We start from the raw sequence: 27,969 nt of genomic DNA, 5'->3' as shown, positions 1-27,969 counted from the left end.
AAAAATCTTTGAAAATATGTTTTGCAGACCGGGCATGGTGGTTCACGCCTGTAATCCCAGCACTTTTGGAGGCCAAGGCGGGCGGATCACAAGGTCAGGAGATCAAGACTATCCTGGCAAACACAGTGAAACCCTGTCTCTACTAAAAATACAAAAAAATTAGCCAGGTGTGGTGGCAGGCACCTGTAGTCCCAGCTACTCGGGAGGCTGAGGCAGGAGAATGGCATGAACCTGGGGGGCGGAGCTTGCAGTGAGTGGAGATCCCGCCACTGCACTGCAGCCTGGGTGACAAAGCAAGACTCCGTCTCAAAAAAGAAAATATGTTTTGGTTGGGTATGGTGGCTCACATTTTGGGAGGGAAGGATCACTTGAGCCCGGGTGTTCCAGACCAGTATGGGCAACATGACGAAACCCATGTCCACAAAAAATACAAAAATTAGCTGGGCATGCGCATATAGTCCAGCTACCAAGAAGGCTGAGGTGGAAGGATTGCTTGAGCCTGGGAGGTGAAGTTTGCAGTGAACAGAGATCATGCCACTGCACTCCAGCCTGGGCAACAAAGCAAGAGCCTGTCTCAAAAAAAGTTTTAACTGGTAAAACACATTTTTTCACAGTGCCAATATATTTGAAGGTCTATTCCTCAAATACTTTTTTTACTTTTATGTATGGTTTCTAGAAAGATCCCCCTTTTAAATTACATTATTTTGAGGTCAATATTTAATCATTATTAGAAATGAAATGGGAATATGCAATAATGCTTAAGGTCACACAGTTTTAACTGTATGTGTCTGGTGATTTGAACAAATAGCCAAGGGTCATCTCACTGTACACATAGTTTGGGGTATTTCTCCTGCAAAATAACTACAGTGAGGCAGATTCTAGACATGAATGAATGTAAGGCAACTGCAGGAATCTTACCTAATACTGGAACCACAGCATAACATGATGCCAAGAATGCTTCTGTGGGAATGCCACTGTCTTCCAGAAGTTCAATGTCACTAAAGCTACATAATTTGGTGATATGGAGGAGAAAAGATTGAAAATAAGTATCAGCACTCTGCAATTCAGAGGTAAGTCATAGAAACAGCTGCCTCTCTGTAGGGCAAATCGTTTGACTTGATATGCCCCAGTGACTGTTTTTCTAATATGGTCTCATAAAACAAATTTCCAAAGATAATCCACCAAAGCAAGCTAACATTTGTTCATAGAGCACACTTCACAATCAATTCCTTCTTATTCATTGGTAAGAAAGAGTAAACAGTAAAGCAGGTACTTGGTATACCACATTCTCTATTCTCCTAGAATATGCCATCACCTGAAAGGAACACCATGACCGATTTTCCAGAATGGAAGTTAGTATCCAAGCATCAGTGATATTAAAGAGTCTAGAATACCTTGTGTTCATGGTACTAAAGAAAGTTGGGATAACTTCTTTGCCTTCCTCCCAGAGGCATTCCGGGGAGCAACTTGAGTCTGATCCAGACTGAGTCAAGTTATTGTCATGATTTTTCAGGTTTTCCAATCCATCTTCCTTCCTTATTTCACCTTGGACTGCAAAGTAGAAAATATCTATTACTAACCTATTATATATTTATTATAAAAATACATATTGATTGTTGAAAATTTCTAAAACACAGAAAAATACATAGAAATAAAAATTCATGAAACACTATTCACATATACATAAACATACATCTACACACACAAACAAAACTTGAAGTATGTGTAGATTTGAATCCTGCTTGCTTTCACTAAACAATGTATCATGAATATTTTCATTATCATTCAACCCTTCAAAAACATGATTTTAATGACCATGTTATATTGTATCATACCCATGAGGGGCACTTAGGTAGCTTCCAAAATTTTACAATTATAAATACAATCACTACTCATTATTAGCACATTCTATATGTATTTGTGAATTTGTCTACTTGCTAAAATTTATTCTGTAACCCCAAAATCAACACATGCGGCACTTTTGCAGACATTTGTGGACACGTGCAAAGTGGTGAAAACTTTGTTGCCGGACACACATATTCCTAGCTGAGGTAGAGCAATGTGATGTTCTGCCTTCTTGTTTAAGCTCTCATAGTATAGACAAATGTCCTTACTTAGTGCCACATTTTATGCATGTTTGTGCATTTTATCGTTTTTGCTGTTTAAAAGGGCTCCCAAGTATAGTACCGTCTAGCGTTCCTACCCACAAAAAGGCTGTGATGTGCCTTATGGAAAAAAGATGTGTGTTAGATAAGCCTCATTCAAGCATGAGTAATAGTGCTGTTCACCGTGAGTTCAATGTTAATGAATCAACAATACATATTAAAGTGTCTTTAAATGAAAACACACATAAAACAAGGTTATGTATTGATTGGTAGACAAAAATTTTGTGACCAAAGTCTTGCAGGAACCTAACCTTGTATTTCCCCCAGGAGCAAGAGTTTAGTATTTGCTAATTTAGGGCTCATGGTGACTCAATAACACCTAACTACTGCAAATAATGAGAACTGACTGTAATGCCACAAAGAACATCCCTATCAATAGGTCTTTCTCCTTAAATCTAACTATTCACTGAAGAACAATTCCTAGAAGCAAAATTATAGGAGCAAATAAATGACTGCACTGTTTTGACAGATATTTTCTTCTGTCTTTATTATTTACCCAAGAGATAAGGCTCCAATGATGTATGGATTGTCTCTCTCAGATTAACAGCTAAGAAAACACAGCTCCTTCCCTCAACTCCCACACTGCTCCCCGATTCATCGAGAAAAAATAAGGTCTCTTATTTCAAGGTAGATGAGAAGGAAATTTTAATTTCATTTTCAAATTATTAAGTTCTTATAACACAATTAAAAGCTCTAATATAGTTGTCTTTGATCTAAAGTAGATTTCAGTGATTAGTGCCAAGGGATTAGCATATTTGAACTACAGACCTATTACCTGAAATGTGGGACTTTGGCTTGATAAACAGAGAAGACTACGTAGAAACCTCATGGTGACTGGTGAATTCTGACATCCTCAGGCCCAACAGAAACCGGGAGGATGAAAAACCGAACTGCTGTAATTTTACACACTGTTAAGTATAACATCATAATCTAAGTTCAAAGGACTTTGAAGATACAGGGTTGAAGGCCCTCTGCTCACTGCAGCCCATGAACACAGCCAAGAACACTGAGCAGGAATCTTCCTCTTCACTCTGCCTTCTCAACACCAGGTCAGATTGGATGAAAGAATGTTGTTCAGTCATATGACTTATCTTACCCAGCCAATATCCTCCTTAGCAGACACTACTACATGGTCTTGAGGTTAATCCCTATCATGGATATTCATCAAATTCCCAAATTTTCTATCATCTAAAATTGGTTTGTTTCAGACTTTACTTTTGTTTTTACCTGTTATATTATCATCTGTATTTTCCTCACTTGATATGCTGCAGTCTATCTCTGCAGATTTCAAATATAAGGAATTCTTATTTTTCATTAGGATTTCTTCCTCACCATTTATTTCCATATTTAAAGATCCATTTTCACAAGTGCTCAACTCCATTTGCCTGCAAATTTTTTAAAAGGAAAAAAAGCCAGAAAGTCGTTATTTGGTCTTTTTTTGTTTTTTTTTTTTTTTGAAACAGGGTCTCCACTCTGTCACCCAGGCTGCAGTACAGTGGCACAATCACAGCTCACTGCAATCTTCTGGGCTCAATCAATCCTCCTACTTGAGCCCAGCACTCCACCCTGAGTAGCTCGGACTACAGGTGCCTGCCATCATGCCCGGCTAATTTCTAATTTTTTGTAGAGATGGGGTGTCACTATGTTGCCCAGGTTGGTCTTGACCACCTGGCCTCAGGCAATCCTCCCACCTCAGCGTTCTAAAGTGCTGGGATTACAGGCATGAGCCACCTCGCCAAGCTTGGTCATAAATTGACTGCCCAGGTAAATGTTATCCTTTCAACACCCACTGAAAGAATTGTTAAATCAAGCCAAACCTCCCAGTCTTCTGCCTCCAAGGCCTGTGATGGGAGCAGTCCAGCCTCAAGGCTGCAATTTAGAAATCAAAGAGCCATTAATGGCTTTCCCAGCACCTCAGCAGTCCCAATCTTCCTGCTCCCCAGCAGCATCAGGAAACAGTCATTGACAGCTCTTTGGTTTTCAATCAGTTTTCTCCGGTGCCACTTTGCACACTTTACTTTCCTCAACTTCTCCCTGGGGGGCTTCTTCTCTCTCTCTACACCACTGGCCATTTCTCTGTGTTTGCCCGGCCAGTAACTGTCTGTTTGTTTGTTTGTTTGTTTATTTATTTATTTATTTACTTAGAGATGGAGTCTCGCTCTGTCGCCCAGGCTGGAGTGCAATGGTGTGATCTTGGCTCACTGCAACCTCTGCCTTCCGGGTTCAAGTGATTCTCCTGCCTCAGCCTCCTGAGTAGCTGGGATTACAGGCACCCGCAACCACGCCCAGTTAATTTTTGCATTTTTAGTAGAGACAGGTTTCACCAGGTTGGCCAGGCTGGTCTTGAACGCCTGACCTCAGGTGATCCACCCGTCTCGGCCTCCCAAAGTGCTGGGATTATAGGCGTGAGCCACCATGCCCAGCCAGGGAGAGTACTCCTTATAAAGTATGTCTGAGAGAAAAAACCCAGGAGGACCACATCACATCCTGAGGGAAATGTCAGCACATTAGGGTAACAGAAAAAGCCAATTAACATGCAAGTAGAACAGGTAATTCTATCGGTTAAAGGAACAATCATAATATCTTATCATTATGATTAGGTGATTATACCTAGCCTAATTAGAACAAAAATTTTTTCTTCTAATAAAAATAAGAAGGAAGGGTCCAAGCTACATAGTAACTACAGGAAAAGTATTTGCTGTTTTCTTAAAAAAAAAAACCATATTTCAACCTAGTAATTCAAAATGTAGGAGCATATAGAGGCAAAGACCTCAACAACAACAAAAAACCTACAAATATGCTCCTAGTAAGAATATTTAGAACAGGAGAAAACTGGAAATAACTAAATTGGGAACAATCCTTGTAATAAAGAAGTAAGCAGTAGTATATAAAAAGATGAACTATTAAATAATTTGAGGCCGGGCACAGTGGCTCAGGCCTGTAATACCAATACTTGGGGAGACCAAGGCGGGTGAACTGCTTGAGCTCAGGAGTTCAAGACCAGCCTGGGCAACATGGTGAAACCCTATCTCTACAAAAAATACAAAAATTAGCCAGGCATGGTGGCATGCACCTATAGTCCCAGCTACTTGGGACGCTGAGGTAAAAGGATTGCTTGGGCCCACGATGTTGAGGCTACAGTAATTTAGCCCACTTTCATGGGTTAAATCATCTTAAAAATTGAAGGAGCATTTAGGGAATAGAAATAGTTTAGATTTTGATAGTAAGTTATTTTTCAACCTGCAACGCTACCTAAGATTTTTATTTTTAAACACAACAAAATAGCACTACTATCATTTCTAGATAAAAGCACACTTAAAACAATGCTCAGAGAGAAGTTTCTTCTACAAGAGAAGTTTCTACCTTCAGTACACCCTAGAGAGATTAAAAGTTACTAGATGTGATGGGTGAGATCCATCTTAGGGAAAATGCCAACATCTTCCCTATTAGTGCTAAATAAAAGGTCTGCTCTGGGTTGATTCAGGCTCACTCAAAAGAGGAAAGTCAGATATTGTTTACTTCCATATTATTTCAAATCCTGAGAAAAACCATTACAAGATCAAGGTATCTTTTTTTAAACAAGGAATAACAATATCCTTATTTTTTTTAAATTTTTAGCAAGAAGAAAAAAGCTACTGTACCTTTCCAATGAATTATGAATTGGTATAATAGGATGTTTCATCTTTAAAAGAAGCAAAGAAAGGAAAGTTCACATGTTAAACTTTGAACAGAGCATATTTATGATCTTATTACATACAAAATGGTAAATATGACCATATGACCATAAAATACACTAGCCCCACTAAACAAAAACAATTTTAGGTCTTCCCAAAAGAGAGTCATTGATTCCAACTAGTCCTTCTTATTTATACAAATGTATTCCTTACAAATACATTTCTAAGGAAAAGGAAGATGATCTTTTGACAGACCTAATTATCACAGTCAAACTCAGTGATTAGATTTCTTTGTAATTTCAGTTATGCTCATTAAACATTAATAAGCAGCAAACTATGACACAAGTATTATATCAAATACTAGAGGTATAAAGGTAGACACTATGGGGTTCCTGCCCTAAAAATCATTTCAGTACAAAACAAGGAATATAAATAAAATAGGAATATGTGTAAGAGAGGCTTTTAGACCAATCCAGTGATTCAGGGAAGAAGAGACTAAGTCTTTGAGGATGTGTATGAGCTAATCCAGGAAAGAGAGGTGAAGAGCATTCCTGGCACTGGAAAACGGCACAAAGGTGTGGAAGGAATTATTAACACAAGCAATGAATATGTTCAAGCTAGGTAATCACAGGGAAAGAGCTGGTAATGTGGGAAGGGGTTAAGAAGTTTTGACTTTAACCTACAGGCAATGAGGGAGCCACTGGAAACGCTTAGGTTAAGTGGTTCAATTTACACTGCATTAATAGAAATATGGTTGACTGGAAGGGTCAGGCTGAAAGCAACTATTAATAGTTAGAAGACTATCACAACTTTAGGCAAGACTCACTGACAAGGGGTTGGAAAGAGGTTACATTAGAAACATGTTTAGGTGGTAAGATTGCCACAAATAACTGACTGGATATGGGGTGCTGAGGACAGATATAAAAAAAGGACATAGAGCAAAGTCCATTAAAAAACTGTCTTTATAAGTCACTAAAGGGTAATAGAGAACATAACTCACTATAAACTTTGAAACTTTTCATGATGCCTTGTTGCAGCCAAACTGAGCTGGACTTTTACCTTGCTGGACTTGAGCATGGCCAGCTGAGGTGATCCTGGTGGAGTGCGGTAAAGCAGCTCAGAGGTGAAGGCTGCATTTGCGATCTGCATGCATTCTTCCAAGGTCTTCAGAAAAGTATTACAGGTTGATTTCAGCAAAGTTCCCACATCAATTCCCTCCTACGAAACAACCAGAGTGGAAGACTCCTTTACCTTGCCAAAAAAGAAAAAGCCCAATTGTGGAATGTCCTTAGAGGTTGTCCACAAAATAATAATAATGTATCCACCTGCTGAAATATGTACATCAGTTATAAAAGAAAAGTCCAATTTATCTATTAATCAAGTAACTATCAGCTCTATTTGACTTTCACCTACAAGCAATGAGGGAGCTGCTGAAAGCCTTAGGTAGTAAAGTGGTTCAATTTACATTGTATTAGTTGTAACTCCCTCAGTCATGACAACCAAAAGTATCTCTCCTTGAGAATCACTGCTCTAGACTATAAACTTTCCAAGAGCAGGACTGAAATGCTTTTTTGGTATCCTTCATCTTCCCTCCCCCTCCCCTCACAGTCTATCTCATACATATTAGGCAGCTGCTGAATGAGTAAGAGCACCCAAAAGGAAGTGAATGCAAGTGGGTTAAATCGCCTTTTTAAGAAAAACTTGAACCACATGTACTACCAGTAGCATAGTGTTCTTCTACTACCTAAGAAAATAAATGAAAATCTTTCATTATAATCTGCAGTTGCACTGTCAGATCAAAACTTCTTTGAAAGCAGAGCAGAGACTCTGGTTAATGTGAGCCATTCTATACATAGCTTAACACCAGAGAAATCTTTTAATATATGTTTTAAAATAAATGAATAATGACTGTATTAATAAATGCTAAAAATCACAATCCTTGCTGACAATGAAGAGAAAAAAAGCTGTATCTCCATCTTTGAAAGCACTAGTCTATTCCAAAGCACAGTTACGATGGTAAAACAAAATACTGTTAGTCTCATAGATGCACATCAATGAAAGACAATAAGTTGGCATCTTAATAGCCACAGCTATAGAAATAGCTCTGCAAGACTGTAATTAACAAAACAATATAAACTGGAGAGAAACATATTTTAGTATGACAGTACTAAAGTTAAAGGTTCCAAATATTATCAATTAATTAATCCCTAATTTATTCCAGGAAGGAAAGCTATACACATGCATATGATGAAATGTACTATTGCTTCTCTTTGTTTAATTTTGTTACTTTTTTCCTCTATAAAATAGTAAATTCCAAGATAGTCAAAAAATTAGGTGAGAGTAAACACCACCTGTAAGCAACATCTGGTGCTTTTTAGGTGTATTAGTAATATTAATAAAATAATATTTTACCTCAGAATTGGATATACTGGTAGTCACTTCTTTTATATTATTCATGTATATTAATAATATTAATAAATAATATTTTACCTCAGAATTGGACACACCAGTTGTGGTCACTTCTTTTGTTTTATCTACTTGCTGAACAAGGAGGTCACAGTAGAGTCTTAGTTCTGACATTTTGGTTTTCAAGTTTTCAGTGTTTTCAGCAAACTCTAAATGACAAAATGATGATAATGCAGTAACCAGAACAAACAACTGATTTACTAGTTAGGATACTACGCAGAAGAGGAATCCTTACTAGTTAGGATACCACACAGAACATATGCCCAAAGTCAAATCTTTAAAGTATGGGTTGCAAATGTGACAGGTGAAGACATAATAACAAGAAAAACCAGAAAAAGTAGATCTCCAGTCTTTCAAAGTAGTATACATTATTTATTAAGCCAATATACCGAATAATCACCAGTATACAAAGAAGGAGACAATATAGTCTGACCCACTCCTGTCAGAACTGGGAGCAGAGCTAAGGGGTTCAGAGTTTTGGCCTCAGTTCTGCCAGAGAGTTTTTCCTATCTATAAAATTGGGTCATAGCTGTTTACTTACTAATGCAGTGCTCTACTCTTACCTGGGAAAAACATTCTGTAGTGTCCAATTACCACTAAGAACACCGTTCATAATTTCAGCTGAGGACTGGTTTGGTATGCTGCCTTGTCAAGGCTAATGGCACCCAGCCATTATTATTAGCAATGCTCTCCAGTCACCCTGGCATCGAGGGCTCAGCTACAATTATTATCACTTTTCTGTTTCCTTCTTCATGAAAAAAAAAACTGCACATTACCATCTGCTCTGAGTCAAAGCCAACAGCTTCTAGAATTTATTACCAATTTAGCATTAAAAGAAGAGGTCAATTTATGAATCTACGTGAAAAGTTAAGCACAACTGCCACACGTGTCATGAGAGATGTTCCCTGGAACACTTTTTCCCATTTCACCCCACCCTAGCTCATCTCTTCAGGGTACATTTAGGGCCACGGGGCAGGGAAGGTAGCAACTAGGACCCAGGCAGTAAGCCCTGGTATTCTTGCCCCAGTCCAAAGAGAAAGCTGGGCCACAGTTCTCTGGAGAACTTAACAATGTCCAGTGAATGAGCATTAAGCAACAGGAACCTGACAATTAAGCATCCATCCCACCCAGAAAAAAAGGGAGGAGGAGCACGGTGTTGCTACAGAAAACACCCTGATCCAAGGCTTATCTGGTTCAACTACTCTTCACCAAAGGTCAAGTTTGGCCACAGACTGGATACTCCACCATTTTATCATCACTAATTCTCATGGTAATCCTCCTAAGGTAGGATCTATTACCTCTTTTTAAAAGATGAAGAAACTAAGAGTAAGAAAGGTTAAGTGACCGATGCCAAGGTTATACAGTCAATAAACTGCAAAGCCATCATGTGCACCCAGCTGTGTTTGGCTCCAAAGCCTGCATTCTTTGCACTATCCTATGCCAAGAAAGAAGAGTTAGATATGGACCCTGGTTTAAATTATACTAAGATACATAGCATTTGCATGACACAAAAAGCTGGCTAGGTGGTCAGAAGCAAGATAACAAATAAGGGAAATCAGAGATGCCAGTGGGTGATTCCCAAGGTTTCCACAGCAAAGGACAATCAGTACTTGCCTTTCTCCTTCTGGGTCCTACTGTCAGTCAGGCAAGCCTTGGCTGATCCCAGGGCCACCAGCCACCGCTGTCTTTCAGCCACACTTCTGGCCTTCAGGTAGAAATACTGTTCCCCAGGGATTATCAGGTCCATGCGTGTATTATCTACAGAATGAACTGGGAGCAAGACAGAGGGAGATCAGAGACTCAGAAGAGCCCTGTCTGGGTAGCCTCCACCCCACCCAACTTCTTGAGCTTAACTGATGGCAGTCATTGAAGGCTTCTTCCCAAAGAGGATGCCAGTCATTACCTCTCCTAATTCACACAAAGTTCTGTTTACTTATCTCATCTTAGATGTCTCTGTTAATCAAGAGGGAAAACCTTGCAACTGCCTCCAAGGCATCACAAAAACTTCAGCCCAAACAAGAATCACCAATTTAACTTTTCAGTTAAACTGATCTCTTATCAGAATAGAGAAGGAATCTCTCTTTCAGTGGGTGTGTGTGTTAAGTAGGCTGCTCTGAGGCCAAGAAACAAGGGTATGTTTTTTATCTCCTTGGATTTATTGGGAAACAATCAAAAATACAATCTTTTCCATCTTCTACTTCCCTTGAAAAGTCAGACCAAAAGTGTGAGAATTTTCTCAGAGGCCTTTAGGAGAAGAAACAAGCAAACCAAAGTCTTTCACCCACATCCACTACCTAAATTCCCATTCTTCTGAGCCACACCTTCTCAGCATGTCTCAAGACAAAAACAAGAAGTAAAGACTATTTGAAAGTCTGTTAAGTTTTTGCTTGTTTTGTTTTGGTGGAGGGTGTATGTGTGTGTCCATCCTGATTTAAACACAAAAGTGTTTGATGCTGCAGTAAAGACTTTAAGTTTTGCTAATAGCCACTGGTCCCAAGTGAGCAGGTCACTAAGGAATGAGTGCTAGTTGAGTAGTGAAACACGTTGCTCTCATTTATTTTGACCACCTCTTAGCCAATCTCCTTATAAAAGCTGGCTACAGTTTTGGGTTGTATTTGCAAGGCTTTCTTTTGACACATAACACTATGTCCCTTGGTCTGTATTATGGGAGCAGCAGAGAAAGGTATGCAGGGGCCAGGGGCTTTTTTGCTTTTGAGGGAAAACAGAAAGAAAAATAAAACTTGCAAGTTGCTTGATTTCTCACCTTGAATTTCACAGACTGCCATTTGTATGCTCCCTTTGCAACCTTTCCAGGCATCTTCAGGAGAATCATAATAGGACAATATTCCCCCACAGAGAAGGAACCATCGAGGCTGCCAACCTGAAAACAAAAGCAAGAGCATCATTGCAATTACTGCCTGTGTATGAACTACCTCCCAAGATACAGAAATAGAGCCTAACATAGGACACTGGGTTAGCTCCAAGGAGCTTTACATTGCCAGGGATATTCTAAGAGAAAGAATTAAGTTAGAAAGACCTGTATGTTTTATCCCATTTTTGTAAAATTAAAAATGCCCAAAGAAGTGTATATTTTTTAGTCACAGGATTACAGAAGTGTGGAAGGATAAGCAACAAGTACACTAATGACTCTCTAGGTAATAGGATTTACAGAAATAAATGAGATGTGTATTCTATTTCTTTCCTAATACAGTACCAGTAGTCTGTGATTTTTACTTTTTCTAAGACGAATAATGAGGATGTCCTGAACATTACTGTTATCACATGCTTGCCTTCCTCTCTTCTAAGAAAAATTATCCAAAACTTAGAAATAAGGCAACAAAGATGACAAGGTCCTTTCAACAAACGTCATACAGAGTGCCAACTAAGAAGCCTGTCTAGAATCCTATGACCCTTAGGAAAAGGTAACGTTGTTTGACTTATTCTTTAGTATTGATCCATTGAAATGAGTTATCTTAAAACATTCAAGGCTTAACTACATTCACTTCAATATTGGAGAATTTCAGGGGACAAACCATGTGTAGTAGAAATACGCATCTTATCTAGTCCTCTCACACACCCTATGTTCTAGTCAAACCACTCGTTTGCTGTATTTCTGTCTCTGAACTTTTGCTCCAACTGGATCTCTTCACAAAATGTCATCCGGGCCAAGCGCGGTGGCTCACGCCTGTAATCCCAGCACTTTGGGAGGTCGAGGTGGGTGGACCATGAGGTCAGGAGATGGAGACCATCCTGGCCAACATGGTGAAACTCCATCTCTACTAAAAATACAAAAATTAGCTGGGCGTGGCGGCAAGTGCCTGTAATCCCAGCTATTCAGGAGGCTGAGGCAGGAGAATCGCTTGAACCCGGGAGGCGAAGGTTGCAGTGAGCCGAGATCTTTTTTGAGACTCCGTCTCAAAAAAAAAAAAAAAAAAAAAAATCATCCCTGACTATCTCTGCGTAAACCTTGTTTTCTCAGTCCTCCTCAGTCAGATGCAGTTCTTTTCTTTCTCTGAAATGCCACAGCCCTTTAGGGATACATTTCTCTCATAGGACTGCCATGGCTAAGGAAGCCAGAGAGAAGGCAGAGCCCCAAGGGCTGCTCAGCTACAGACATCTGATGGGCCCTTGGGGTTTGACTCACACAAACCAAGTGGGCCAGACACCAATGGTATCACTTTATTACATTTTAATAGGAGGCTACTGAACTTCCTGGAGCACCCCCAGCCCAAGATTATGGAACAAGGAACTACACCGTTATCAGAAGCCTGAATAGTCAGCACTAAATCTATGTGAAGGAGTTGGGTAGGTAGGCAACATATTTTGCTCATCATTTACTTAATTAGGGTCTGCTTTTCCAGAAAGCGCAATACTCAGGACTGCCAGGTACCATGTCTCTTACTTCTTTAAATAAAACTAAATAAACACTAATTCCCAGCATCCACTCTCCCATAATATCTGAACTTATCTTCTCACCAAAGATAAGTAATCTTTTCTTAAACTATGGCTTTTGCTCTTATTATATTTTATATGGAGGACTTCCTTCCCAGAGACCTAGACCCTTTATTGCAGGTCAGGAACCCTTAGGCCTTATCTCTACACTAGCACAAATCAGTTCCTGGCTGGCAAACTTCTTGGGATGAACTTGTAAATTTTTATTTCAGAAGGTGATGCTGGCAGGGCACGGTGGCTCACAGCTATAATATTGACTACTTTGGGAGGCCAAGGTGGGTGGATCACTTGAGGCCAGGAGTTCCAGACCAGCCTGGGCAACAATGGCGAAACCCTTCTCTAATAAAAATACAAAAATTAGCCGACAGTGGTGGCATACACCTGTGGTCCCAGCAGGAGGTTAAGGTGGGAGGACTGCTTGAGCCTGGAAGGTCGAGGCTGCAGTGAGCCATGACTGTGCCACTGCACTCCAACCTGAGTGAGAGTGAGACCTTGTCACAAACAAACAAACAAACAAACAAACAAGGTGATGCTTCTAGACCTTGGCTTCAAGTTCTATAAAAACTCAACTGTGAAGGCCACCACTCCTGTACAAACATTACAACCTGGAAAACCAAATCAATCCTCAGACTGTATCTTGTTGGGCACAGAATCAGTGCTCCAGGAGTCAGACATTATTGGTGATGTTTCAGCCCTTTGCAAAAGTGTTTATTCATATCTTAGGCCACCTCCACTCACTGAAACAGAAGAGTCAATTTCTGAGAACCTGAGAAAAGGAAGAGGTCTTTGAAATCACACAGTCCAACCAGCACATTTTATAGATAAGGAAACCAATCCCAGGTAAATTAAGTGACCTAATTAGGGTCACAAAGGAAGTACACAACAGAGCTGGGAAGAAAACTCTATCTTTCTATACTGCCCCTTGAGGCACAAAAGCTCCCAAACCTTGGCTCCCCACTCCCAGAAAGCTGTCCTGGTATAGAACAACAGCATCTTTTCACTCCCATGACGCTGGCTGGTGTGAACAGCTCAACTCCCATGATGCTGGTTGGTGTGAACACTCCCCAAATCCACCATGACTTTTGTGTAGAAGGCATTTAGAACAGCCTCAATTACTGTATTTTTATCAAATTTAGGACCCATCTGTATTTGTGAGTGTTATCCAGAGAAAAAGAACCAGTAGAGTGTCAGGGTGTGTGTGTAAAGATATTATAAGGGTGTGTGGGTGGGTATGTGTGCATGTAATGAAATTGTAAGTAACTGGCTCATGTGACTAGAGACTGAGAAGTCCCAAGATCTGCAATCAGCAAGCCAGGAGAGCTCATGGTTAAGTTCCATGCTAGCAGGCTCAAGATCCAAGAAGAATCAATGAAAGCTAGAAAAGGCCAATGTCTCAGCTCAAGGCAGTCGCAGGAGGAATTCTCTGCTACTCAGTCTTTTTGTTCTCTTCAAGTCTTTAACTGATTGGATAAGGCTCATCCACATTAGGAAGGGCAATCTACTTTATAAGGTCTATTGATTCAAATGTTAATTGCCTCCACAACATCCTTACAGATCCAACCAGAATAAACCATCACATCATCAATTTTAAGACACACCATTATTTTACATGACACAAGAAAGAAAAAAACTCTACCAATTAAACAATGACATAGCACAGGTTCTAAGATGCTTCTTGATTTCAGAGTTGTTGAAATGTGAAACAAAAAAAAAGTGTCCTAAAATTGAAAAAAATGTACTAAACTAGTTTTATCTTACAAGAATCTGAAAAATGTTGAAGAGCAGCTCTCAACCCCACCCAAAGCACAGCTGCAGCAAATTTTGAAAGCAGCTTGAGGGCTGGGCTCCGTGGTTCACTCCTGTAATCCCAGCACTTTAGGAGACTGAGGCAGGACGACTGCTTGAGGCTGGCAGTTCAAAACCAGCCTAGTCAACATAGTGAGACCCTGTCTCAACAAAAAATTTTAAAAACTAGCTGGGCAAGGTGATGCACCTGAGGCAGGAGGACTGCTTGAGCCTAGGAGTTCGAGACTACAGTGAGCTATGATCACGCCACTGCACTCCAGCCTGGGTGAGAGTGAGACCTTGTCTCAAAAAAAAAAAACAAAAAACAAAAAACATAGCTGGTAAATTATAATAGCAACTGAAATATTACTTTCCTTATAACAGGTTCTGTATTTATCTAGGGTAGGTTATAATTATACAAGGGATGTTCAATATATGGCAATTTTATTCTGTCCTTTGTAACTACACAAACTGTGACCAAGAAAAACTTTTCTTATAAGCACAAAATTCTTGCAGTTTCAAAAGGCACAGTAAGAGACCAGAGAAATCTCATTCCTATTAGACAAAATTTAAATGCAGAGTGATGGAGAGAGTTCAGATTAGTATTAGGACACACTGGTCTTTCATAATGTCCAGTGCTGGGAAACTGGGATACAGCCCAGGAATGATGAATTGTAGAGAAAAGAGGCATGGATGAAAAAGAGACCATTAATCCAGTTTCTATTTTAAATTAATCTGCAGTTATCTCAGAAATGATCAGTCAAGGTAACTAAAGAGCAGATGAAAACTGTTGGTCTGTACTACTCCCTGCTCCCTTAGACAACCACTAGACTATCTTCCTATCCAATCTCCACCCTCTTTTATGCCATCCTCTATTACAGATGCAATGTGGTATCACCCAAATTCCCTGCTGGGAAGGATTAGACATAAAACTTCAATGAGCAGGGGAGAGTTTTAGCTCGTATTAGCTATCATTGCCAGGGATGGGGTAGGGGGTAAAAAAAAAGAGTATTTAAATACCAATTTCATACGCTTTGTATTATCCTGGATTGTTTCACTACAGAAAGCATACTTGACATTTATTTTTGGCAATCCAGCATTTACCTAGTACTTTTCCATTGATGAAAACTCCCTTCTTCACACTCCAACCATGAGGTTTGGGCGGGGGTGACCAGCTCCAGGGTGGGTATGTGATTTAGGCCTAAATGAAGCTTCACATCCCCTATCCTCAATGATAGTTCCAGAATGGGCAAGTGGCCCAACCGGAGACAATTCTGGGACTTTTGCTGGGACTGGGGAAAGGCATAAAGAAATGGGGACTGTTTCTTTTTTCTTTGGTCTTAAGAATGTTAGCCTGCAGCTGCCTGCAGCAGTTTGCCATCACATGAGACCTAAACATGGTTTACACACAAAGGGAAATGGAACTGGAAGGATTTGAGGGACAGAAGGAGAAGGAAGAAAATCTGGATGACATTGTTTGAACCCCCTGATCAGCCCACATCATTCCTGAAGGTAAGACACCCCCTAGATTTTTCCATTAAATGAACCAATAAATATCCCTTTTTACTTTAAGCCTGTGTGAACTGGGTCTTTCTGCAAACACAAAAGCTCTAAACTATCACATGATCATCTCACTAAACGTACAAAAAGCACTTGACAAAAATCTAACACCCTTTCATAATAAAAACACCTAACAAACTTAGAAGAGAACTTCTTCAACCTGATAAAGGCATCTACAAAGAACCCATAGTTAATGTGTATAAGGTGAAAAACAGGATGCTTCCCCTCAAAGATTGGAAACAAGACAAGATGTTTGCTTTTACCACTTCTAGTCAACATTGTACTAAAGGTTCTAGCCAAGGCAATTAGTCAATAAGTGAAATAAAAGACATCTAGATTGGAAAGAAAGAAGCAAACCTAGCTCTTAGTCAATAAGTGAAATAAAAGACATCTAGATGGGAAAGAAAGAAGCAAACCTAGCTCTACTCACAGACTTGCTCTTATATATTTAAACAAAAACAAAATGCAAGGAAGCCACTAAAAAAACCTATTAGAATAAATGAGTTCAGCAAGGTGATAGGATACAAGACTAACATACAATTAAAATTGTATTTCTGTACAGTTGCAATGAACAATCTGAAAATGAAAGTTAGAAAACAAATCCATTTACGATAACATCAAAAAGAATAAACTACTTAAGAATAAATCTTATTTTATTTCATTTTAGTTTACTTTGAGACAGAGTTTCACTCTTGTTGCCCAGGCTGGAGTGCAACGGCGTGACCTCAGCTCACTGCCATCTCCGCCTCCCGAGTTCAAGCGATTCTCCTGCCTTAGCCTCCTGAGTAGTGGGGATTACAGGCACCCGCCAGCACACTCGGCTAATTTTTGTATTTTTAGTAGAGACGGGCTTTCATCTTGTTGGCCAGGCTGTTCTCGAACTCCTGACCTCAGGTGATCCACCCACCTCAGCCTTCCAAAGTGCTAGGATTACGGGCGTGAGCCACCGCACCCGGCCAAGAATAAATTTTTAAAAATAAGTGTAAAACACTGAAAACTACAAATCGTTGTTCAAATAAATTAAAGATTTAAAAACCACTATTCCAAAACTGCTACCAGCTTATTCTTTTCTCACATAGTGCAAACTCCTTTCTACACTTAATGGACAAACAACTGTGTAAAATTTACTTTTAAAAAATCTTAGCCGAAAGGCTTTTCAGTTCAATTAATGTTGAACAACACATGTTTTCAATGAGCATAATTTTCTTCAAGAAATGCACTTATATTTGGATCTAAACTGGCATACCTCATGTTAATTTTACACTAAAATTTCTTTTTTTTTTTAATTTCCCAACAGCAACCACCATTTTTAAGTCAAAATTTATAAATGGAGGTGTTCCTGTTCCCTTAAAGATCCAAACCAAAAGTAATTACTTGTGAGTCATACCCACTTCTGACTAGAAAGTACTGTAGCTTCCCTTCATTTTTCTTTCAGCAGCCTTGTGACAAGTGGCTCATCCAAACACATCACAATGAAAAACTGTACTCCATTAAACAGACACTTAAAAGTTTTAAAAATTACATAAAATAAAATTCATTATTTGGCGAACAATTCTGAGTTTTGATAAATGCGTAGTCCTTTAATAACCACCGCAATAATCAAGATACAGAAAATTCCATTCTACCAAAATTGTCCCCAAAATTCCCTTGTATTACTCCTTTCTGATCAAGCCTTCCCCTCTCCCTTTACCCTTGGCCAACCACTGTTGTGCTTTCATTTTAAGTTCAAAATATTTCCCAATTTTCTTGGAGACCTTCTCTTTGACCCACAAACTACTCTGAAGTGTACTGTTTAATTTCCTAATATTTCAGGGGATTCTCTACATCTGTTATTAATCTGTAGTTTACTTCTATTAAAGACACAGAACATTCTTTTAACAAGTTTTGGCAAGGTTTCTATTATAGCTCAGAATATGGTCTATCTTGGTGAATGTTCCATGTGCATTTGAAAAAAATGCAATATTCTACTGTTGTATTTTGTTCAGTTTTTTATTGTAATCATTACAATGGGCTTATTACATCTTGGCCCAATAATGACTCTTAAATAAACAACTAGTAGAATGCCTACTAGTTAGCCTCATGCTAGAGTATATCATTCTGCCTTTAAGTCCGCCACAGTTCCTTCAGAACTTTTGCCTTAAAAATTAAGGTGTTCTAGGAAAGCAGAAGTTCATAATCTTACTGTTCAACAGGAAAAACAATTAAAAATTTAACATACTGTGAATTTTTAAAATCCTTAAGAGGGGGTTGGGGGAGGAAGAGGATCAGGAAAAATTAATGAATGCTGGGCTTAATACCTAGGTGATGGGATGATCTGTACAGCAAACGACCATGGCACACATTTATCTATGTAACAAACCTGCACATGTACCCCTGAACTTAAAGTTAAGATTAAAAAAAAAAATCCATAAGAACTACTGTTGTGTAGAAATGCAGGAAAAAAAATGAAAAGGGACTATTTAAACTCTTTCTAGAAAAGTTAGCCAAAAGTAAAGAAAAAAAAGTGAAGGAAAGGTGCTTTTTCATTAACAATAAGAGGAAAAATTAATGACCATAATAAAGGGGGAACAGAATGGGAGAAGAAAAGGTTAAGTCCCTTAACTTCTTTCAGCTTTAGTTTCCTTTTCTACAAAATTTCAGCTGGAGTTTAGATGATGCCTAGAAGTCTCTCACAGCTTTCAAAACCTATCCTAATACAAAATAACAGAAAACTCCCATCTTTCCCAGAATCTGATTCAAGAGATAGTAACTGCCAGGTACAGTGGCTCATGAGGCAGAAGGATCAGTTGAGGCCAGGAGTTCAAGACCAGCTTGGGCAAACATAGCAAGACCCTGTTTCCAAACAAATTTTTTTAAATAAAAACAGAGAAAGTAACTAATGCCAAGAAAAAAAAAGTGAAATTAAATGTCTTGATAGGACTGACAATCTGAAATGTTGAGTCAAGACAATTTATTCATTATAAATTATGGTTTCTACATTCATAACCCATATATATTATCATATCATATATTATGTATGCTATATAGATATGTTAATAGTGAAATAATCTACCATTTTAAATTGAAGCAAAGCAGAGCAATTAATTTACTACCCCTGACCTCCATAGCCTTGGTGTTTTCCAATATCCAACCTGAGCGCTCAGCCACACCTCATCCCATTAGAGCCCTCCCCCACTCAGCTTCTCTAGGGGAGTTCCAGACAGGGATGCAGACAGCAAAGCCTTGGGTTCCTCTGCCAGGTCAGTCAAGAGTTCTGTTGTAGCTAGGGAGGAGGGAAGAATGAAGAAACACTCCTCATTGTAACAGTTACCCAAGCATTAGCTAAATTATAGGCTTCTTAATTTACCATTAATTAATTCACAAAGCATTTTCTGAGCAGTTGTAGTTTGCCAGGTTTGGAGATTTAGAGAAAAGATCCCAGCCTCAAGGAGTGACAGACTACTGGAGAGTCTACCATGTAGATGGTAAGAAGACTATAATTACAATAGATTATATCAAATTCTCTTTAAAACCTTCTGCTAGAAGATGTAGGTCACCTCTCCTGTGCGCTTTGAGCTACCAAACTAAATATTTATTTGTTCTGCACAGTGCTTCTCATATGTCCTACCAACACCTTAAGACAACGGAGTGAGGAAACCATGGTTTAAGTTCAGACTCATAACATCCAGGTATGTCATCTTAAGGACACTACTTAATTCCTCTGGGCATTATTTCTCTATCTAATCTATTTATCTATCTATCTATCTATTCTATCCTATCTACCTGAGACAGAATCTTACACTATCTATTTGTGACAGTCTTGCTCTGTCACCCATCTATCCATCTATCTATCTGAGACACAGTCTCACTCTATCTATCTATCTATCTATTTATTTATTTGCAACAGAGTCTCGTTCTGTTGCCCAGGCTGGAACACAGGTGTGATCTTGGCTCACTGCAACCCCTTAGCTCACTGCAACCTCCACCTTCTGGGTTCAAATGATTCTGGTGCCTCAGCCTCCCAAGTAGCTGGGATTACAGGCGTGTGCCATCACACCCAGCTAATTTTTGTATTTTTAGTAGAGACGGGCTTCACCATGTTGGCCAGGCTGGTCTCAAACTCCTGGCCTCAAGCGATCTGCCCACGTCGGCCTCCCAAAGTGTTGGCATTACAGGTGTGAGCCACCATGCCTGGTCTACAATGGAATTTTCATTAAGAATATATAGCCGGGCGAGGTGGCTCACGCCTGTAATCCCAGCACTTTGGGAGGCCAAGAAGGGTGGATCACGAGGTCAGGAGTTCAAGACCAGCCTAGCCAACATGGTGAAACCTCATCTCTACTAAAAATACAAAAAAAAATTAGCCGGGCTTGGTGGCAGGCGCCTGTAATCCCAGCTACTTGGGAGGCTGAGGTAGAGAATTGCTTGAACCCAGGAGGCGAAGGTTGCAGTGAGCCGAGATTGCACCACTGCACTCCAGCCTGGGCGACAGAGCAACACTCCATCTCAAAATAAATAAATAAATAAATAAGTATATAAGAATATATAAAGAGCTCTCACAACTCAATAATAAAAAGAACAATTAACTTTTAAAAATAGGTTAAAGATTTGAACAGACACTTCACAATGGAAGAGACAGCAATGGCAAATAATTATATGAAAAAGAATCCATGAGGAACCACAATTTGCAAATAGAAAGCTGAATACACAGAGACTAAATTTTCTGGGCATTATTAATCAAAACAGTGATCTAATTAACCTACCCTTAAAGTGAACTATGAACCTGCCTAGTACACAGTGGAGCATGTCTGCAGAGTGTCTGACACTAATGGGCACGACCCAGAAACTGCTAACAGTAAGCTCAATATCCATTACATATTCTTAACAAACCTAGGTACAGCTATTATTATTGCTGTCATTTTAAAACTGAGACTCAGGAAGATTAAGTAACTTGCTCAAGGTATTAGCACTACTAAGTAGTGGGGCAAAAGTTCAAACTCAGGGCTGACTCCAACCTTTTACACTTAAGAATTGGTGCAATGCTGGCTTGTGACTTTATCACTGAAACCATAGATCACATCGTAAAGAGTTGAGTATTGAATATCTATGTGAAAAAAAAAAGCTGTACTCTTACCTCATATCGTACACAAAAATTAATTCAAAATGGATGAGAATTAAATGTAAGCGCTAAAAACTATTTTTAAAGCCTTAAGAGTAAATCTTCATGACCTTGGGTTTGGCAATGGTTTCCTAAGATAATGTAACACCAAAAACAAACAATAAAAGAAAAAATTGATAAATTAGACTACATCAAAATTTAAAACTTTTGTGTTGCAAATGATACCAGGAAGAAAATGAAAAAGACAACCTACAGAAAAGAAAATACAGTTGATCCTTGCATACCATGGGTTTGAATTTCAACCGTGCACATGCGGATTTTCTTCCACTTCTGCTACCCTGAGATAGCAAAACCAACCCCTCCTCTTCCTCTTCCTCTGCCTCCTCAATGTGAAGACAACAAGGATGAAGACCTTTACAATGATCCACTTCCACTTAATGAACAGTAAATGTATTTTCTCTTCCTTATAATTTTCTTCATAACCCTTTCTTTAGCTTACTTTATTGTAGGAATGCAGTATACGACACATATGACATAACATATGTGTTAATTATTAAAGTTATTCATAAGGCTTTTGGTCATAAGGCTTTTGGTTATTCGCAGGCTACTGGTTAAGATTTTGGGGGAATCGAAAGTTACATGCAGACTTTTGACTGTGGGGATTGGTGCCCCAACTCCTGCATTATTCATGGGTCAACTGTATTTGCAAATCATCTATCTAACAAGGAACTTATATCCAGAATAAAGAACTCTTGGCCGGGCACAGTGGCTCACACCTGTAATCCTAGCATTTTGGGAGGCCGAGGCAGGCGGATCACCTGAGGTCAGGAGTTCGGACCAGCCTGGCCAACATGGTGAAACCCCGTCTCTACTAAAAACAAAAAAAATTAGCCAGGCATGGTGGCACACACCTGTAGTCCTAGGTACTCAGGAGGCTGAGGCAGGAGAATCGCTTGAACTCGGGAGGCGGAGATCACACCACTGCACTCCAGCCTGGGTGACAGAGTAAGACTCTGTCTCAAAAAAAAAAAAAAAAAAAAGAAAAAGAAACCTCTTACAACTCTGTAATGAAAAAATAACCCAAACAAATGGGCAAAAAATGCAGACATTTTTCCAAATTAGATATACAAATGGATAATCAGCATATAAAAAGATAATCAACATCATTAAGTCAGAGAAATATAAATCAAAACCATGAGATACCATTTCACATCCACTACTAGGATAGCTATACTAAGACGATAATGAGGTTGATGAGAATGTGAAGACGGAAACTTCTTTGATTACTGATGAGAATGTAAAATGGTGCAGTCACTTTGGAAAACTATTTGGTAGTCTCTCAAAATTATTAAATAAAGAGTTATCATAGGACTCCAGCAATTCCACTCCTAGGTATTATAGATATCCAAGAGAAATGAAATCATGTCTATAAAAAACTTGTACATGAGTGTTCACAGCAGTGTTATTTCATAATAACCAAGAAAAACAAAAACAAAAAGAACAGCCCAATCCAAATGTTCTTCAACTGAAAATGGATAAACTAAATATGGTATACACATACAATGAAATATTATTTGGTAATAAAAAGGAATGAAGTTCTGATACATGCTATCCAAAAAAAAAATTATGCTACGGGAAAGCAGCCAGCCACAAAAGACCACATATTATATAATTCCATTTATATAAACTGCCTAGAAGAGGCAAATCTGTGCAGACAGATTAGTGGTTGCCAACAGTGAAGGGCAGGTGTAGGAGTGACTGCTAATGGGTACTGGGTTTCTTTCTGGGATAATGAAAATGTTCTAAAATTGATCATGGTAATAGTTACACTTTTTATATATACTAAAATCACTGACTTGTACATTTTAAATGGATGAATTTTATGGTTTATGAATTATCTCCATAAAGATGTTAAAATGTTAACAACAACAAAAAGGGTTGACCAGTGGTTGTGAAACCAAGAATCCTCATACTCCAGACGTCTTCCTGGTACTGTTTACACAGCACTAGTATATAGGGCAAGAGTCACCTTCCTCCACCTGAGGGGAAACAAAATTATAGCACATCCTTAATGAAAACCATCTGGCCAGTATGATGCAGGCTTTTGTTATTTTCAGAATGCAGTAATGCAATGTGCTTGAGCTTTAACCTGCTGGAGAGGCACAAGCAGCCTTCGGCTGGCTGGAGTTCACAACAGCAGCCCTCCTATCAGCTGAGTGGGCAGGAAAAGGACCTAAAACTACAAAGTAGAAAGCACAGGTTAGAAAATTTCCTCGTGGCAAAACATATGCACAACATTGGGCAGTCAAAGCTTTCTTCACTTCTGAATTCCTCCCCACTTCCCACCCCCGAAATAGTCTGCTATTCTAGGTCAAACATACTTTAAATATAGGTACATTATGAATCAGCTAGAATTACATAATGATCAAGCAAGAAGGACCTTTAAAAGTATTGTCTAATGGAGCACTGACTCTGAAGGCACTTAATAAGTGGCTGTGTGACCTTCAGCAAACCCACGTCTCTATACCTCAGTGTCTTCATCTGGAAAATGGGCATAATAAAGGCAACTGTTTTTTGAAATTGCTGCAAAGACTGAGTTAATCCATGTAAAATGTTTAGAAAAGTGCTTGGTACATTGTAAGTACTAATAAATTTTTAACTGTTCTTACAATTATAAACTAGTAAATCCCATTATTTTAAATGGAGGAAGACACTAAGGCTCAGGATGCTAAAGTGACCCTGCAGTTGGCAGTAATAGGGCTGTTTGCCAGGCTTCAGGTCTCTCTGACTCCTGAACCAGCGTTCTAGAGTATTAATGTGTAGCCCTACATGTATAATACTCCTTGACTAAATTTTAGGTCTTGAAAGACACAAATAACAAACACAGTGCTTCTTTAGAAGTATGTCTCACACAATGTGGGAATCTGTAACATGTTTTTAATTTACTCTCTTTTCATCCCAAGTTTAATCTTCTAACATCTAAAGAAAGGTACTGGCACTAAATCCTGGAATGTCCAAAAGGCAGGATGAAACCAGACTATAAAAGAAAATACACGTAAACTTTTTTTTTTTTTTTTTGTATTTTTCATTGAAGGAGAATAGAGTACCTGAATACGCTTAGCATTTAAGGGAAGAGACTTCTTTTCTCTTCTAGAAATACACTCACATAAACCTCAGATGCTATTATCAGGGCTTGATGAATTCTAACTTTCAGTAATTAATACCTATCGATTTAAAATTCAAGAGGCAAAAGAAGCTCACAAAATAATAATACATAGTATTTAGTGAAGTACAATAAATGCAGCAGGAGAGATATAAAGATGTAACCAGAAAATGTTCTACGCTACGCTAAAGCCAGAGTAAGCTTTTAAACAATCTCATCATTTCTCTTTCTCTCACAGACGCATGCATGCATGTACCCACATGCACACACACAATCACATCACAGTGTTTAAACCAGCCTATGAGGCCCTGAAATATCTAGCCTCCCGCACACCCCTGCATCTTTGTTGCAGCCTCACTCTCCTCAGCTCTCAGCCAGATGGGTCCTCTTTCCTTTCCTCAAACTCGCACGTCTCCATTCTGCTTTGGGGCCTTGACACTGGCATTCCCTGTGCCTGAAAAGTTCTTCTTTATTTCCTCTAACTACACCTCTGCCTTGGCCTCTCCAGCGAACTATTAACAGCTTGATTTATCCTTCAGACTCTGCTTAAATTTTTCCTCAAAGAAGCTTTCTCTAACAACCTGTACTAGCCTCTCTGCCCTCCCTCCTCCCCAATCAATCACACACAATGAAACATGGTTCTAACCACTTAACCAATAAATATCTTTCTTCCCCCACCAGACTGTAGGCTCAAGAAGGGCATGGGCTTTGTTCAACATTGCTTCCCCTGTGCCTAGCACAGTAGATGGTGAATGAAATTAACAACATCCCCTAAGGATTCAAAAGACCAAGTGATAAACTGATTTCCTAACTTCACTCAAATTTGACACAAGGCATCCCATATCAAGCTGTCAGCATGACAAATACACAAACCATACAAACAGAGGCATGGGTTACGTACTACCTTTGGAGAAAAATTCAGAATGAACAAAAACTTGGATTGGGATTGTATGTATTTTAAAGATACTATGTGCAAACCTACAAGAAAAAAAAGTTACTTTTTAAAACAAGCTTCAGAAAAAGAAAAAGTAACTTGTCACTAACACAACATGCTCACTTCCGAAGACCAAGTAGAAAAGTGGAGGGTGGAGGAAACAAGAATGCATGTGATCCTCCTAGGCTATTACCACTTCTTTCCCAAGTAAATTTATCTCCTAAAAGGAGAGAATATGCCGAACCATCATTCTATGTATATCTGGAAAATACCCAGTGGTGTGATGGGCTTCTATGAACAGTATGCCTACAAGGACGGGGCACGTGGGCTAAGGGAACAAGCAGCATCACGTAGAGACAGCTGTCTCTGGCAATGGCTCCAGTGCCCTCTTCTTCAGGGTTTCCACCCTAGCACCACTCACAGCATTAACTTCTCTTACTTTGGGAAGAAAAAAGTAGACTCTTTTCCAACAGAACAGATAGGAATCAAATGACAAAGATTCCAAAAGATCCTTCTAGAGAGTTCTGCTTTATTGAAGGATACACAAGGACAGTCAGCAACAACAACAGCAAAAGCATTTCACTACCAGGAAATAGTTACTGTATCAAGAGACTAAACTTTCTATATAGAAAGGAGAAGGAAAAGAGGGGGAAAAAACCCCACAAAACAACAAAAAAATTTGGGGATGGGGAAGAATGGGAAAAAAAGAAGAGTGTTGAAGATGAATGAAAAAAAGTGTGTGTAATGGAAAGGAGTGAAGGATCAGGAACTAAATTTTACTCAAGTATATGCATCTGAGAGCTTAGAGAGACCTCAGAAGGAAAACTGCCAGGTCGAGCCTCCTCCCCCTTAGGTTAGCAGTGTTGATCAGCCTCTGTCATCCACCAAACCAAAGCCTAGCTTTGAGTTATTCTCATCTAATCTAATTGCAGACATCACTGAAGGTCCTTGACGCAAACAAGAAAAAACTCTTCTCATTTAGTCTCTATTAATGATTACAGAAAAAAAATAAACAGGTGAACTCACTGCTAATTACACTAAGCAAAGGGAAGAGATTCTGGGTACGCCCAATAGGGGCACCTTTGGCTGTGCTGTGTGACCTCCTCAAAGTTACTATGCCAACTGATCCTCCCACACACACCCATTCTTAAAACACCCGGCGCATTACCATACTACAACCTTTTAAAAACTATCCCACAAAAGAAAGAAAACGTCTCTCACCCACTCTAAGGGATACTGGGAACATTTCTGCTTTCAAACACACTGCCTTTAAAATTTTAAAGACCTAATTCATTTTCTGTGATAAAAAGTTTACTTCCAAGAAAGTGGCTAGCACAGTTTCCAGCATATAGTAGGCTTGTATTAAATACTAGTTGCACACATGACAAAAATGATCGTTCTGAATAATTTTCACAGCTGTAGAACAGTTACAACCTTCTCAAGATATGAAGCTTTTACCTCCACGAACTAGAAAAAAAGGGCGGGGACTATTTTAAAGCCAATCTGTAAGGCACGGCAAGAAAGTTGCAAATATTTGCATTCATTTAACGGTAATTTCTGAGTCTGTAAAACAAAAGGAAATGCTCAACGAGAAAATAAAAAACCTTGTGCAGAGCTTTGAAACTCTTGACACCCTGGTGTGCACGCAGATGACTCTGAAGGTGACAAAGGGAAAGTGTTTGCACTGAGGACTTTGATAAAGGATCTTTCCGCTGTGGAATTCCAGGCTACTGCTGGCATTCTTTTGAAACCTTCCAACCTAGTTGCGAGCCAAGGGAGTACGGTTCCTTCGCCAAAATTCAAGAGATTCCCAGAGGACCCCACGGCGGGGCGTCTGCGCCTTCCTCCCGCTGACATCGAGAGCACCGTGCCTTTCAAGTCACCCAAAATCTCCGTCTTTGTAGCCTTCCTTGAAGCGAAACGGCAGCCACAGCTCTTACCCAACCCCAAGAGAGGGCCGTGTCGTCCTGCACGGCGACACGGTCCCGTGAGAGAACTGCTTTGGGAAATACTCCCGCTCCGCGCTGGCCTCAGGAAAGGGCCGTGACCCCCTCCCTAAGACGGGTCCAGACACCGCCCTCCAGCCGCGCAGACAAAGGACCGGCCCCCGGCGCGCCCCCGGCCCGGCACGGCCACTCACCGCTCAGATAGTTGGTCCACTTGTACAGCACCCCCTCCATGGCGCCCGCGGCCACTCGGCCCACGCCCGCCGGCCCCCTCACTGCCCCAGGCCCCAAGAGGCGAGGAGCACCAGCAGCAGGGCCATCGCCCGGCGCTGCCCAGACGCCCACTCCCGGCGCCCGGGCCCGGTGTGGGGACGCCCGGCCCGCCTCACATCCTCGGCCCGGGGGCGGGGTCACTGCGGCGGCCTCGGCGCTTGAAGCTCAGCCAGCCGGTGAACCCGTGGGGCGAAGCCGGCACGCTGTTCACAAGGAGGCCCAGGTCCGGGCCCTACGTGGGTCGGAGGGGCAGCCGAAGCCGCCAAAGTGCGGCGAACGAGCTGCCGGTCGCAGGCGGCGCCACGGCGCACTACCTGAACCCTCTACTCGCCGGGCCCGGGACGCGCTCGCGCATGCCCAGGGCGCCGCTCGCGCGCCCCTTCCCAAAATCCACTCCGGGATTTCGCGGCGGCGGCGGCGGCGGGGCGGAGTTTGCGGGAACGGCCCGCAGGG

The 27,969-nt window shown here is 40.2% G+C and overlaps 1 protein-coding gene across 6 annotated transcripts in view; it reads right to left on the bottom strand.

Moving 5' to 3' along the window:
- The window catches only part of PLEKHA8 (pleckstrin homology domain containing A8), a 104,816-nt gene extending 76,920 nt beyond the window's left edge, over nucleotides 1–27,896 (bottom strand). For 4 of the 6 annotated variants that reach the window (XM_014345622.4, XM_057302840.2, XM_008958884.5 and 1 more), the window contains exons 1-9: nucleotides 27,438–27,853; nucleotides 11,070–11,186; nucleotides 9,920–10,075; nucleotides 8,330–8,454; nucleotides 6,899–7,057; nucleotides 5,807–5,847; nucleotides 3,393–3,550; nucleotides 1,395–1,551; nucleotides 919–1,004 (exon numbers count right to left, since the gene is read on the bottom strand). In XM_014345622.4, coding sequence (XP_014201108.1) covers nucleotides 919–1,004; nucleotides 1,395–1,551; nucleotides 3,393–3,550; nucleotides 5,807–5,847; nucleotides 6,899–7,057; nucleotides 8,330–8,454; nucleotides 9,920–10,075; nucleotides 11,070–11,186; nucleotides 27,438–27,477 — 1,039 coding nt within the window. In that variant the 5' untranslated portion in view covers nucleotides 27,478–27,853. Of the gene's footprint in view, nucleotides 1–918; nucleotides 1,005–1,394; nucleotides 1,552–3,392; nucleotides 3,551–5,806; nucleotides 5,848–6,898; nucleotides 7,058–8,329; nucleotides 8,455–9,919; nucleotides 10,076–11,069; nucleotides 11,187–27,437 lie in introns of all 6 variants that reach the window. The other 2 variants (XM_034963864.4, XM_063605665.1) reach the window with 1 other exon arrangement.
- Between the last annotated feature and the right edge of the window lie 73 nt (nucleotides 27,897–27,969).

Source organism: Pan paniscus, chromosome 6 (genome assembly GCF_029289425.2).
Source record: "Pan paniscus chromosome 6, NHGRI_mPanPan1-v2.0_pri, whole genome shotgun sequence".
Classification (NCBI taxonomy): domain Eukaryota; kingdom Metazoa; phylum Chordata; class Mammalia; order Primates; family Hominidae; genus Pan; species Pan paniscus.
Note: the sequence above shows the minus strand (reverse complement) of the source record. Positions and strands in the feature narration are given on the sequence as shown.